Here is a 12714-nt window from a genome sequence, read left to right on the forward strand (position 1 = left end):
AAGACATTGAAATCCATAAACATCAACAGAATTTCAACAGAAAGGAAGAAGGCCTAAAACTAAACGCGGCCTGGCTCCCGATATTGAAAAATACAGCCTGTAAAAGGTCAATAAACTCTACCCAGCCACAAGGACCAGGGATCATTGCACAAAAAAGACCAGTTGACGACAACCATCAATCACAGTAACAGATAATCTCCTCCTCCTTATCACAAAAAAATGCTGATTACCCTATCTCCTGAAAAAAACAGAAGCTGTTCCCACAGCTATAAATACTCAACTATCCAACAAACAGCAATAGAGCATGGACAGAGTTACTACTCCAGTCCTCTGAAGATGCCAGCCACAGAGACTGGCGAAATGTCAGGGAGAACAAATACGGTATTTTTAATGCTATTTGGGGTAGATTTGTTGAATTTGTATTAGTGAAAGGAAAGGGGAAAGCCTCTAAGCAACAATCAATACAATTTTGGAAAGGAGGTTCTTAATAACAGTATTAACTCATTGTTATTCCATCTCCTCTGTATGGTGCAATGAGATCCTGTACGATGACTTTCAGTTGCTGACTTTTCCACGTTTCAGATAGGTCCAAAATATCAATCAGTTACTTTTCTTCTAGTATGAATGTCATGAATGTATAAAATAAGGTGCAAAACATGTGTAAAATGAAAAAAAAAGATTTAAGTTGAGTAGCTTGACTAGCTAATTCCTTCCTTCCTTCCTTCCTTGATGAGCACTGGGATGAAAGGCCACAACCAACCCTCTGTAAGTAAGTGGCTTGGAGCCTTCTCTGGAAAGACAAGATTACAGGTATAAGTGGCAAACTGATACTAAAGCCTGCAGCTTTTAACAGCAATTTAAGATTTAAAAATTTAAATAGAGTAAGAAATATTCCAAATAGGATATAAAACTAAAATGCCAAACACCTGAAGATTTAAAAAAAATCTGTGACTTAATGCAGAAGTATTTTTAGCTGTTGGCTGAATTGCATGCAAAATTTATTCAGTTTGTATAATTATCATAAAAACAATATCTAATAAAAAGATAAATACCTTAATCAGCTCCTCATTTTCCAGCAAATCACAATGATCTCTTTCTAATTATTAACATAATTGCATTTTGGGAATAAAAATCCTTCTTGACATGAACCATTAGCCACAACTTCATTTAAACACATTCAGTTTCTTTTTTCTGTACACCAGTAACAATCTAAGATCACCTTTCATAATGAATAAAATGAGTCTTAATATACAGGCTGGGTTTGTTCATTTTCCCAGTTGCACTGCTCTGTGCTTCTATGTCCTGGTGGCTTCTATATTTGAAACTTTTAAAAAACCTTTATTTCTCTCATTATGTTGTTTAAGGTAGCAATCTTTGCCAAAGGTGTTGGAACCAGCATCAGAATTAGCCAGATTCCCACATTACTTTCTTTAGTGTCACATTTGATTAGTATCCCAAACTTCTGTAATCCATCTTTACATTGGTTCTGAGTATTTCCTTTTATACACTAATACCCTAGTATAAACAACAGAGTAGTTGCCTTTGCAGTTTCTTGGATGAGACACAAACCAATTCAGGAAAAATAATATAGATAAAATATCACAATAACAAATCTAATAGGAAAAATGTTGTTTTATTTTTCTTGGGATTATGGCTTGTTTGTTTGTTTGTTTCATGGATTTCTGTACTCTCCCACTAGTGTGAGGCACTATTCTGGGAAGTTTATAAATCAGAGAAAATCAAACAGAAATAATAGAAAATCAGATAGGGGCAATAAAATCACAATAAATCATATCAGTTAAAGAAATAATATCACAAAGCCAAGACAGCAGAAACTTTACCCATCATAGAGCGGGCAGGGCAAGTGTCAAATTCATATGGACTTGCTGTCGAAGGCCTCAATGAAGAGCTGCAACTCTTGAGGGAAGGTAGGTAGGGGGCCAGACGCAGTTCAACCAGGAGTCAGATCCACAAGGCTGGTGCCACAGTCAAGAACGCCCAAGTTTTAGTGAATGTTTTCCTGGCCTCCTTTGGTGTGACTGCCCAGAAAATATGGCCTCAGAGGGTCTGATGGAATGGATAGATGGAGACAGATGTTCCGACAAGTAATAGGAGGGCTTTATACGTGAGCAGCAAAACCTTGAACTTGACTCGGGATGTCACAGGTAACAGTGAAGGCAAGCCAAGACTGGGGATATGTGATCAAATTTACTCACACATTCCATCAGTCTGCTGCAATCTCTGGGTCATTCTCAAGGGAAGCCCCAAGTAGAGAGCATTGCAGTAGTTGATCCTGGAGATCACAGCACATGTACCAACATTCTCAGAGGTGCCTCATCTAGATGGGCAGAGCTGGTTGATAAGCCTCAGCTGATTAAAGGCCAACCTGTACCCAGCAGCAATCTGGGAATCCCAAGAGACAGCCAGGTTCAGGAATATGTCTCATCCGACCTAGGGAGATCACCCCCTTAACCTATCAGAGGGACTCTCCTCCAAGAGGAGGATCTCCATTTTATCCGGGTTGAGTTTCAGTCTCTTAGCTTTTGTCCATTTCAGAACTGAAGCCAGCCAGACAGACTCTAGTATCAAGACAGCATCCACTACAGTGGATGTAAAGGAGAGATAGAGTTGCATGGCATTCACATACTGGTGACAACATGCTCAGAATCTGAAAACCTCTTCCAGCCGCTTATCATAGATGTTAAAAAGCAATGGAGAGATTGATGACCCCTGGGGCACTCCACAACTGAGAGTCCAAGGCCTCGACAACTCCTCTCCAAGCTGCACTCTCTAGACAACTTTCGAGAAAGGACTGGAGCCAATTGAATGCCAAGCCCCTGATTCTCACACCCAAGAGCTTGTCCAAGAGGGTATTATGGTCAATGATAACAAAACCCACAGAGAAATCCACGAACACCAACAGGGTACGTTCTCCCCAATTGGTTCTCTTAAAAGGTCATTGTGCAGAGTGTCTTGGTATTGTGCCGCAGCCTGAATCCAGACTAGAAGGGATCAAAGCAATTCTCTTCCAGGTATGTTTGGAGCTGCTCTTCCATTACCTCCTTGATTACCTTGCCGATAAAGGGTATATTGGTAACAGGTCTGAAGTTATGATTATCCATAGATAAATTACAGTGGTGCCTCGCTTAACGACATTAATCTGTGCAGGAAAAAACGTCGCTAAGCGATTTCATCACTAAGAAAGTTTAAAAAGCCCATAGAAATGCATTAAAATGTGTTTAATGCGTTCCTATGGGCTTAAAAACTGACCTTATGCGAAAATCCTCCATAGGGGCGGCCATTTTCAGTGCCTCTAAAGGGAGGCAACACAGCGGGCGGCCATTTTGGAACCACCGATCAGCTGTGCGAAAATGGGACCTTTGGGATGATTGTGGGGGAGCGCTCCCCCACGCTCATCCCAAAGACCCCTTCAATCAGCTGTGGAAAAATGGGGCTTTTGGGATGAGCGTGGGGGAGCGCTCCCTCACGCTCATCCCAAAGGCCCCGCCGATCAGCTGTGCTGCAAGGGGTTGAGAGAGAGCCAAAGCACAGCTGATCGGCAGGGGTTTGCGCTGATGGCTTCCCCGCGATCAGCACAACCCCCCGCGATCAGCTGTGCTTCGGCTCTCTCTCTCCCTACCCCTCGCAGCACAGCTAATCAGCGGGGCCTTTGGGATGATCCCGGGGAAGCGCTCCCCCACGCTCATCCCAAAGACCCCGCTGATCAGCTGTGCTGCGAGGGGTGGAGAGAGAGAGAGAGACGAAGCACAGCTGATCGGCGGGGGTTTGTGCTGATCAGTACAAATCCCCACCGATCAGCTGTGCTTCGTCTCTCTCTCTCTCCCCACACATTGCAGCACAGCTGATCGGCAGGGCCTTTGGGATGATCCCGGGGAAGCGCTCCCCCGCAATCATCCCAAAGGCCCCATTTTTGTACAGCTGATCGGCGGGGCCTTTGGGATGATGCCAAAAGTGATCGCTCTTGCAACAGCAAAAAGTCCATTGCAAAGCGATTTCATTGTAAAACGGAGCGATCGCTATGCGAGGCACCACTGTACGTACATCATTTCAAGATGGGCTGAGTATTACTTTCCTTCACACATGAAGGAAGTTAATGATTTTAAAGACCCCATCTAAAGTAACCCCCGTGTCTGCTTTTATTAACCAAGATGAGGAATGGTCAATCAGGAAGGCAACATATACAAAATTATACTTTTTATATAATATTTTGCAATATATAGAGGAGGAAGATTGTTATACAGAAAGCTGGTGATACAAATAAGAAAATCTAAGAATGGTTGAGCTTTCTCTGAACCCACTCTCAACTGATTTATGCAGATACTAGTGAAATAGTCTCTACTAATAAAAATTTGTTGTTGTTTAATCATTACATTGTGTCCGACTCTTTGTGACCCCCATGGACCAGAGCACGCCAGACCTTCCTGTCTTCCACTGCCTCCCAGAATTTGGTCAAAGTCATGTTGGTAGCTTTGATGACACTCTACAATCATCTCATCCTCTGTTGCCCCCTTCTCCTCTTGCCTTCACATTTTCCCAACATCAGGGTCTTTTCCAGGGAGTCTTCTCTTCTCATGAGATAGCCAAAGTATTGGAGCCACAGCTTCAGGATCTGTCCTTCCAGTGAGCACTCAGGGTTGATTTCTTTCAGAACGGATAGGTTTGACCTCTTTGCAGTCCAGGGGACGCTCAAGAGTCTCCTCCAGCACCACAATTCAAAAGCATCAATTCTTCGGCGGTCAGCCTTCTTTATGGTCCAGCTCTTACTTCCATACACTGCTACTGGAAAAACCATAGCTTTGACTATGCAGACTGTCATGGTTTAGGTTATTGAAGCTAGAATGTAATTTCTAAATGGGATTTGTAGTCATAGAATTGTGTAGAAGGAATCCATCCTAGTCTGTGCGTCATGAACTAGATGCTTCGAGAAGCTGATTTCTCTTGCAGCTAGTTAGGAATGTTATCATGTAGGTAGAGTGGCCGAGACCAAAGACGAAGAGCCGAGCTATAACATCCGAGAAGGAATGTCAACAACACCTGCAATCTCATGAGAAAAGGAGGTGGAGAGAGACGAGCAATCCTTCGTCCTGATTGGTGTACATAAGTGGAGAGTGAAGAAGGAGGGTGTTCCAGCATGAGAAGAAAATGGAGGAATGCTGACACAGAGGGAGTCTTTTTGTGCTTATGGATTTTTTGGACTTTACCTTGGATTATGGATTTTTGAATGGACTTTGTAGTTCCCATTTGCTAGGATGTAGTTCATAGTAGGAGAATAGAAAGGGAGGCTCAGCCTTACCTATTTCTTAGTAATTTTCTTATTTTATTTTTGGTAGTTGGAATTTGCTAAATTTCTAACTACCTTAGTTATGGAAATGTTTTTAAATGCTGTGCTTTGCAACAAACTGAATTTATCTAAATCTTTATTTTTCTAACAAAACCATAATACTTAAAACTTATGCTTGGTCTCTTGAACAGATAATCTGCTACCATACTTTATTTGTTTTTCTTGAAGGCCATAAATTAAGCTACTTTGAGTACAGTATTTTCCTGAGTTTTGGGAGTTCTAGACCACTGGTTCTTAACCTTGGGTTACTCAGGAGTTTTGGACTGCAACTCCCAGAAGCCTTCACCACCAGCTGTCCTAACTGGGGTTTCTGGGAGTTGCAGTTCAAAAGCATCCGAGTAACAAAGGTTAAGAACCACTGTTCTAGACAACTCTAAGATTCATGATTATAACTTGGTTTCTCAGTGGTTTTTAAGTGGGAATAGACTTGGCAGAAGGGTGCCAGTTAGACAGCCTGGTTGAGACAAGGACTCATCTCAACTTAAATAGGGGTCAACTGGACTTGGAACCTCTCTATTCCAGCTTTCAGCATTCTCTTAGGAGAGCTGGTCGTTACACAGACCTTTGTCAGCAAGGTGATGTCTCTGCTTTTTAAGATGTTGTCTAGGTTTGTCATTGCTTTTCCCCCAAGAAGCAGGAATCTTTTAATTTTGTGGCTGCTGTCACCATCTGCAGTGATCATGGAGCCCAAGAAAGTAAAATCTGTCACTGCCTCCATATCTTCCCCGTCTATTTGCCAGGAGGTGATGGGACCAGTGGCCACGATCTTAGTTTTTTTGATGTTGAGCTTCAGACCATTTTTGGCGGTCTCCTCGTTCACCCTCATTAACAGGTTATTTAACTCCTCCTCACTTCTGCCATCAAAGTGGGATCATCTGCATATCCGAGGCTGTTGATATTTCTTCCAACAATCTTGATTCTGACTTGGGATTCATCCGGTCCAGCCTTTCACATGATGTATTCTGCATATAAGTTAAATAAGCAGGGAGACAATATACAGCCTTGTCATACTCCTTTCCCAATTTTGAACCAATCAGTTGTTCCATATCCAGTTCTGTTGCTTCCTGTCCCACATATAGATATCTCTGGAGATAGATAAGGTGGTCAGGCACTCCCATTTCTTTAAGAACTTGTCATAGTCTGCTGTGGTCCACACAGTCAAAGGTTTTTGTGTAGTCAATGAAGGAGAAGTAGATGTTTTTCTGGAACTCTCTGGCTTTCTCAATAATCCTGCGTATGTTAACAAACAAACCTCTGTTTCCCCCCTCTCTACTATTTTCCTCTATTTCTTTGCACTGTTAATTTAAGAAGGCCCTCTTGTCTCTCCTTGGTATTCTTTGCAAGTCTGCATTCAATTTTCTGTAACTTTCCCTATCTCTCTTGCATTTTTCTTTCCCTTCTCCTCTCTGCTATTTCTAAGGCCACGTTGGACAGCCACTTTGCTTTCTTGCATTTCCTTTTCTTTGGGATGCTGCCTGCTGTACAATGTTATGAGCCTCTATCCAAAGTTCTTCAGGCACTCTGTCTACCAAATCTAATTCCTTAAATCTGTTCTTCAGTTCCACTGTGTACTCATAAGAGATTTGGTTTAGATTATACCTGACTTGCCCAGTGGTTTTTTCTACTTTTTTCAGCTTAAGCTTGAATTTTGCTATAAGAAGCTGATGATCAGAGCCACAATCCATTCCAGGTTTTGTTTTGGCTGACTGTATAGAGCTTCTCCATCTTTGGCTACAGAGAACATAATCAATCTGATTTCGATATTGCCCATCTGGTGATGTCCATGTATAGAGTCGCCTCTTGTGTTGTTGGAAAAGAGTGTTTGTGGTGACCAGCTTCTCTTGACAAAACTCTATTAACCTTTGCCCTGCTTTGTTCTGAACTTCAAGGCCAAACTTTCTTGTTGTTCCTTTTAGCTTTTGACTCCCTACTTTAGCATTCCAATCCCCTATTATGAGAAGAACATCTTTCTTTGGTGTCAGTTCTATAAGGTGTTGTAAGTCTTCATTGAATTGGTCAATTTCAGCCTCTTCAGCATTGGTGCCTAAACTTGGATTACTGTGATGTTGAAAGGTCTGCTTTGGATTCGTATTGAAATCATTCTATCATTTTTGAGATTGTATCTCGGTACAGCTTTTCTCACTCTTTTGTTTACTATGAGGGCCACTCCATTTCTTGTATGGGATTCTTGCCCACAGTAGTAGACATGATAATCATCTGAATTGAATTCGCCCATTCCTCTCCAATTTGGTTCACTGACACTCAGGATGTCAATGTTTATTCTTGCCATCTCCTGTTTGACCACATCCAGCTTACCAACGTTCACAGATCTTACATTCCAGGTTCCTATGCAATATTTTTCTTTGCAGTATCGGACTTTTCCTTCGCTTTCAGGCACGTCCACTGCTGAGTGTCCTCTCAGCTTCGGCCCAACCACTTCATTAGCTCTGGAGCTACCTATCCTTGTCCTCCTCTCTTCTTCAGTAGCATGTTGGACGCCTTCCAACCTGAGGGGCTCATCTTCATCATATCTTTTAGCCTTTTGTTTCTGGTCATGGGGCTTTCTGGGCAAAGATACTGGAGTGGTTTGCCAGTTCCTGCTCCAGGTGGATTGCATTTAGTCAGAACTCTCCACTATGATCTGTCCATCTTGGGTATCCCTGCACAGCCAGAGCCTATAGCTCCTCTGAATTACTCAAGCCCCTTCGCCATGACAAGGCAGCAGTCCGTGAAGGGGTATGAAATACCATTCTGTAATTATACAAATTGTAGCAAGACAGACATCGCTTGTTAGATAAAACTTTACTGAAGTCACGGCTTTTAAAAAAAGAAATAGAAAGAAAGAAAGAAATTAGCAGAAGAGAAATGCCTCTTATCTGAAAGAAAATTACTGTTCTGAGGTAAGCAATTAAAAAGATATGCACTAGTACCCTCTTCAGTAATTTGTGTGTGCTTTTTTTAAAAAGATTCTTCTTTCTAAATTCATCTACAGAACAACAGGAGATATAAGTATTTCCCTTTTTTAAAGCAAGCTAAATTTTAAATTATATAAAGAACTTGGAACATTAAATACGTGATTTTTCCAGTTGTGATTAAAAGTCCATTCTATTTTAATTGCTTTTAAGCTAATTGACCTCTTTCTGTTCAGACAACAATTGTGACTCTGATTGCTTTAAAGGAAATAATGTTGCAAACATGATATATCAGAAAAGTAATTTGTTTAGAAAAATGCTCATTTTAAAAAAATACCAAAGAACAAAAAACAATAAAACTCTCTTTGATTTTATTTCTGTAAGTATTTGGCTGATTGCACACCGAACACCAAACAGCTATTACTGGAAACATATTAGAACAGAATACTGAGCACAGGTTTAAACACTGTCAGTAGATATAATTATTGTTTCAAAACATAAGGAATTGTTTCTTGGTGGCAGTGACATGTTCCCCTCATCATAGCCAAAGCTTTGTTTGGTTTTCTTAAAATAAAAAAGGAGGGGGAGAACCATGAAAACTGCTATACAGATAGAAAGGACAAATATCTGCTGTATAGTCCTGGATTCCTTTACGGTAAGTACATTCATATTTAAAATACATCTGCCCTGTTGATACAATCACTTCAGGCCTCACCGTTATTTCAAACCAATCCATAACTAAGAAAAAGACAGGCTGTTGTCAGGAGTTAATGTGGGTTTTATTTTGCTTACAATTGCTTTCTAATCTACTAAATGGCTGTGAAAATTGATGTACTGTTCAAAGTGCTTTTATACACTGCTACAGATAAAGGGCTGTTGTGTGGCAGTAATCTCTGTAATGTTAAATTGAATTTGACAGAGTTCTTTGTTTTCTCTGTTTTAATGTAAACAGATAAGTCTACTGAATTTATATTAAAGTTTACCTGAAACAGAGATTGAACATTACTCATATGACATGGTGAGTTTTGGTTTTGTTTTTCTTTAAAGTTATGGTAAATCCATCAATAACCTAAGCACAACAGTTGTTGGCACTTGCTCAAAGGGAGGAATCTGAAGGATATCCCACATTTAAAAAAAGGCAAAGGGAAATAAGATAAAACCCCTGCAGATGCATCAGATACTGCTCAAGACATTTTGCTGACATATGAAGTCCAGATACGGTCCTGGGGTAAAGTATAACAAGAAAAAACTAATTTTCTGCTATTTATGAATATGCTGCCAAACTATACCAGCCAAGGTGGACTACCTCACTCTGGCTTATGGGCAGGGATGCTCAGTTTGATAGGAAGAAAAATGAACACATACTGTATTCTTTAGACCCAAAAGTGTCTTCTTTTTTCCTATTTAAAGTGTTTACTTTTTCCATAAATCTTCCTGCTAGGATGAGGCTGGATTGGTTACATTTCTTTCCCCATCACCAGACTACTTCCAAACACACTTCTGGCGGCTAAAACTAGTTGAAAAAGGAGCAAAGCTTAGAACGGGAATGGGCAACTTGTGGCTCTCCAAGTGCTGTTTGAGTATAAACCCCATAATCTCTCACTATTGGCTGATGGGAATTGTTCTCCACTAACATTGGAGGGCCACAGATTCTCGGCTTTAATTAATAACTACTACATCTAGAAAACTTCTGGCTGGAGGTGAGGAATGAAGAGATATTATCACCCATACAGCCACTGTATATAGCTGCAGCATGTGTGCCATTCTGGACTTCCAACCAATGTGTTTGTTCTGTTCCATTAAGTTGGATGGATTTCTTTAAAATTATGGCAAATCCACCAAATTATGGTAAATCTTGAACCGTTTCCAGAGTCCTAGTTTGTCAGTCTACACCAGGGATCTCAAACATGCCACCAATTGCAGCCCACGGAATGATAGTTTGTGGCCCCTGCCTTAAGGAGTGGGAGTAGTGGTGGTGGCACTTACTTGGCAAGCGTGGGACTTCCTTCCTGCGAGCAAACACGGTTCCCTGGAGAACTCGTGAAAGCCTGGACAGAGAGTAATCAGGAGTTTGCACACGCTAAAATAGGCTGAGGGAATCCTGGAGCTCAGCTAGCCATGCTACAGCCCTCCTTCTTACAAGTCTGCTCACATAAGAACACCCTTGTACTCTCAGATATTACTGTTAGAAAAACATGTGGGCTTTGTAGTCCTTAGACTTAACTTGCACCACAGGCAGGACTCCTTAAGTATGCTAGGCCGAAGCAGCACTCTCAGATGACCCTAAGACAAGTGTACTGTTCAGGAAACCAATTGATTTTTATAATCATTATTTTATTAAAAAATAAGCATGTTTCTAGGTATCAAAACCAAACTAAGCCAAGGCAAGTAAATAAGCATTGTGTTAGTTATTTACAACTCTGTAGTGAGGCAAAGAAAACATGAAAAATAGAAAAATGTTCAAAAACCTTACAAGAATACAAAAAGCCATTAAAAATAACAACAGTTCCAGTCCAGTAATTCATCAGGAAAAACAAAATAATCCAAACATGTTATAAAAAAGCTATAGTTCTCAGTGATTCTGTAGAATAAAAATCCTGTACCAAAAAGAAAAATCCAGTAAATGCCCCATTGTCCTTAGAAAAGAAAAATCCAGTAAATGTCTCATTGTCCTTAGAAAATTACAAGAGCATAGTCCATATGAAGTATTCCAAAAGTAAGAGCCCATAGAGAAATAATTCATAGGAAATAGTCCTTAGGTAAAAGCCCATAGGTCCAAGGGTAATCCAGTATAGTATAAGGATCAGTCCATGTAGAGAGTGGTCACGATAGACTTCAGGGTTGGTCATGAAAGACATTAGGGTGAGTCACGAATGACTCTGTCCATAGGCAAAAAGTTCCTTTTTCAAGAGTAGCTGGCAAGGGCTTATTGTACCTTCCCATGATGTCATCCAATCAGAGTCTGTTACTAGGCAAACAGTCCTGTTGCACCACATGACTTCTTTCCCATACACACCAGATGTTATTTGGGTACTGTGGTTTAGCAAAGAGTCACAACAATTTCCATCTATCTAATCACACCGAGTCCTTTCTCAGGCTCTCAGAATAACATTCTATCTGCTCACCTAGAAAACAACCTGTCAGCATAGCATAGATACTTTATTACAAAGAAACAAGATGGAACCTCTCTTGCTCATTTCTTAATTACAAAACCCATATTCCTTACAAGTTTTTAACTCAAAACCCCATCTCATCATACTTCCCACCTCGTAGGGGATGGATCCTGCCTGCCCCCAAAGCACGCATGCATTCAGAAGGGGAGCCCTCTCTCTGCCCAGCAGTCTTCTCCCTCAGGGGTTTGGCACCACCAGGGCGTCTGCTTTTAGGTCCCTCTCTCTCCCCCCCGCTCTTCGCGGGTCACCTGGCGAGACTGCTGCTGCTCTCACCTCGTCTTCTCTGCACTTCTCCTTCCCCCCGCCTGGCACTCCTCCGCTCCCTGCCCAGACATGCCATGGGAGGGGGTGCTGTTGAGAGAACAGCCTTCTCACACGCTCTCCCTTCTCCCGGTCTCCCTAAGCCACACTGGGCAAGACTACGGCATCTTGCCAGAGTGGGAGTCAAGAAGCCCAAGGAAGCCCCATTAGCCCTTGGGTGAGGGGGAGAGGTTACTCTGTTGATGGAGCCAGCCTTGCAGAAGGGGTGCATGCAGCCGCTAGGGTGCGTGTGTGCACAGGGAGTGGAGGAGCGCCAGGCGAGGGGAAGCAGAAGCTCAGAGAGGATGAGGCAACAGCCGCAGTAGCCTTGCCAGGTGACCCGCGAAGAGCGGGGAGTGGAGAGAGACCTAAAAGCAGAAACCCCAGTGGCGCCAAACTTGTGACGGAGAAGAATGCCGGGCAGGGAAAGGGCCCCCCTTCTGGACGCACAGAGCCACATTTCAAATTTTTGCAGACCCCTTCTCCTTTGATATTCAAGTTGCCCCTCCTGTGCTTCAAATGAAGCTCCTAGACCTGCAGTACAACTCTAAACTCAAAGCGAAGTTCAGGTGGGTGAGTGGAAAAGGCAAGGCTGCCAGGGCCTCTGGCTACCGTCTTCGGGAATCCCCCCTGTACTCGCCGAGAGAAGATGGTCGGAAGTGGGTTGGCTGGCCCACGAACGCAGGCTGCGCCGTCCAGGAAGGGTGTCCCCGATGCTCCTCCCCACCCCTGGGCCTGCAGCCGAAACCAATGCAAGCCTCCTGGGGTTGCTCAGGCGCGGCTGGTCTGCCCTGCCGCAGCGGCGTCCGCCACTCCCAGCTTCCAAGCCCTAGTCAGCTGAATCTCCGGCTGCTGTGACTGAGGGTGGAGGATCTTATGAAAAGCGGACTCACCCTGTCGGTCCACCCCGCTGCCACCTATCCTTCCCCCCACCTCAGGTAAGCCCTAGCATCGCTTGGGCCCCAAT

At 42.6% G+C, this 12714-nt stretch overlaps 1 protein-coding gene across 5 annotated transcripts in view; it reads right to left on the reverse strand.

Moving 5' to 3' along the window:
* Positions 1–12714, reverse strand: part of LOC110078403 (protein diaphanous homolog 3) — a 355467-nt gene that overhangs the window by 26477 nt on the left and 316276 nt on the right. The window contains exon 27 of one of the 5 annotated variants that reach the window (XM_078390741.1): positions 1390–2067. The exons of the other annotated variants lie outside the window; for them this stretch is intronic. Coding sequence (XP_078246867.1) covers positions 2006–2067 — 62 coding nt within the window. The 3' untranslated portion in view covers positions 1390–2005. Of the gene's footprint in view, positions 1–1389; positions 2068–12714 lie in introns of those variants that run through there. 5 annotated transcript variants of the gene reach the window in all.

Source organism: Pogona vitticeps, chromosome 3, assembly GCF_051106095.1.
Source record: "Pogona vitticeps strain Pit_001003342236 chromosome 3, PviZW2.1, whole genome shotgun sequence".
Classification (NCBI taxonomy): domain Eukaryota; kingdom Metazoa; phylum Chordata; class Lepidosauria; order Squamata; family Agamidae; genus Pogona; species Pogona vitticeps.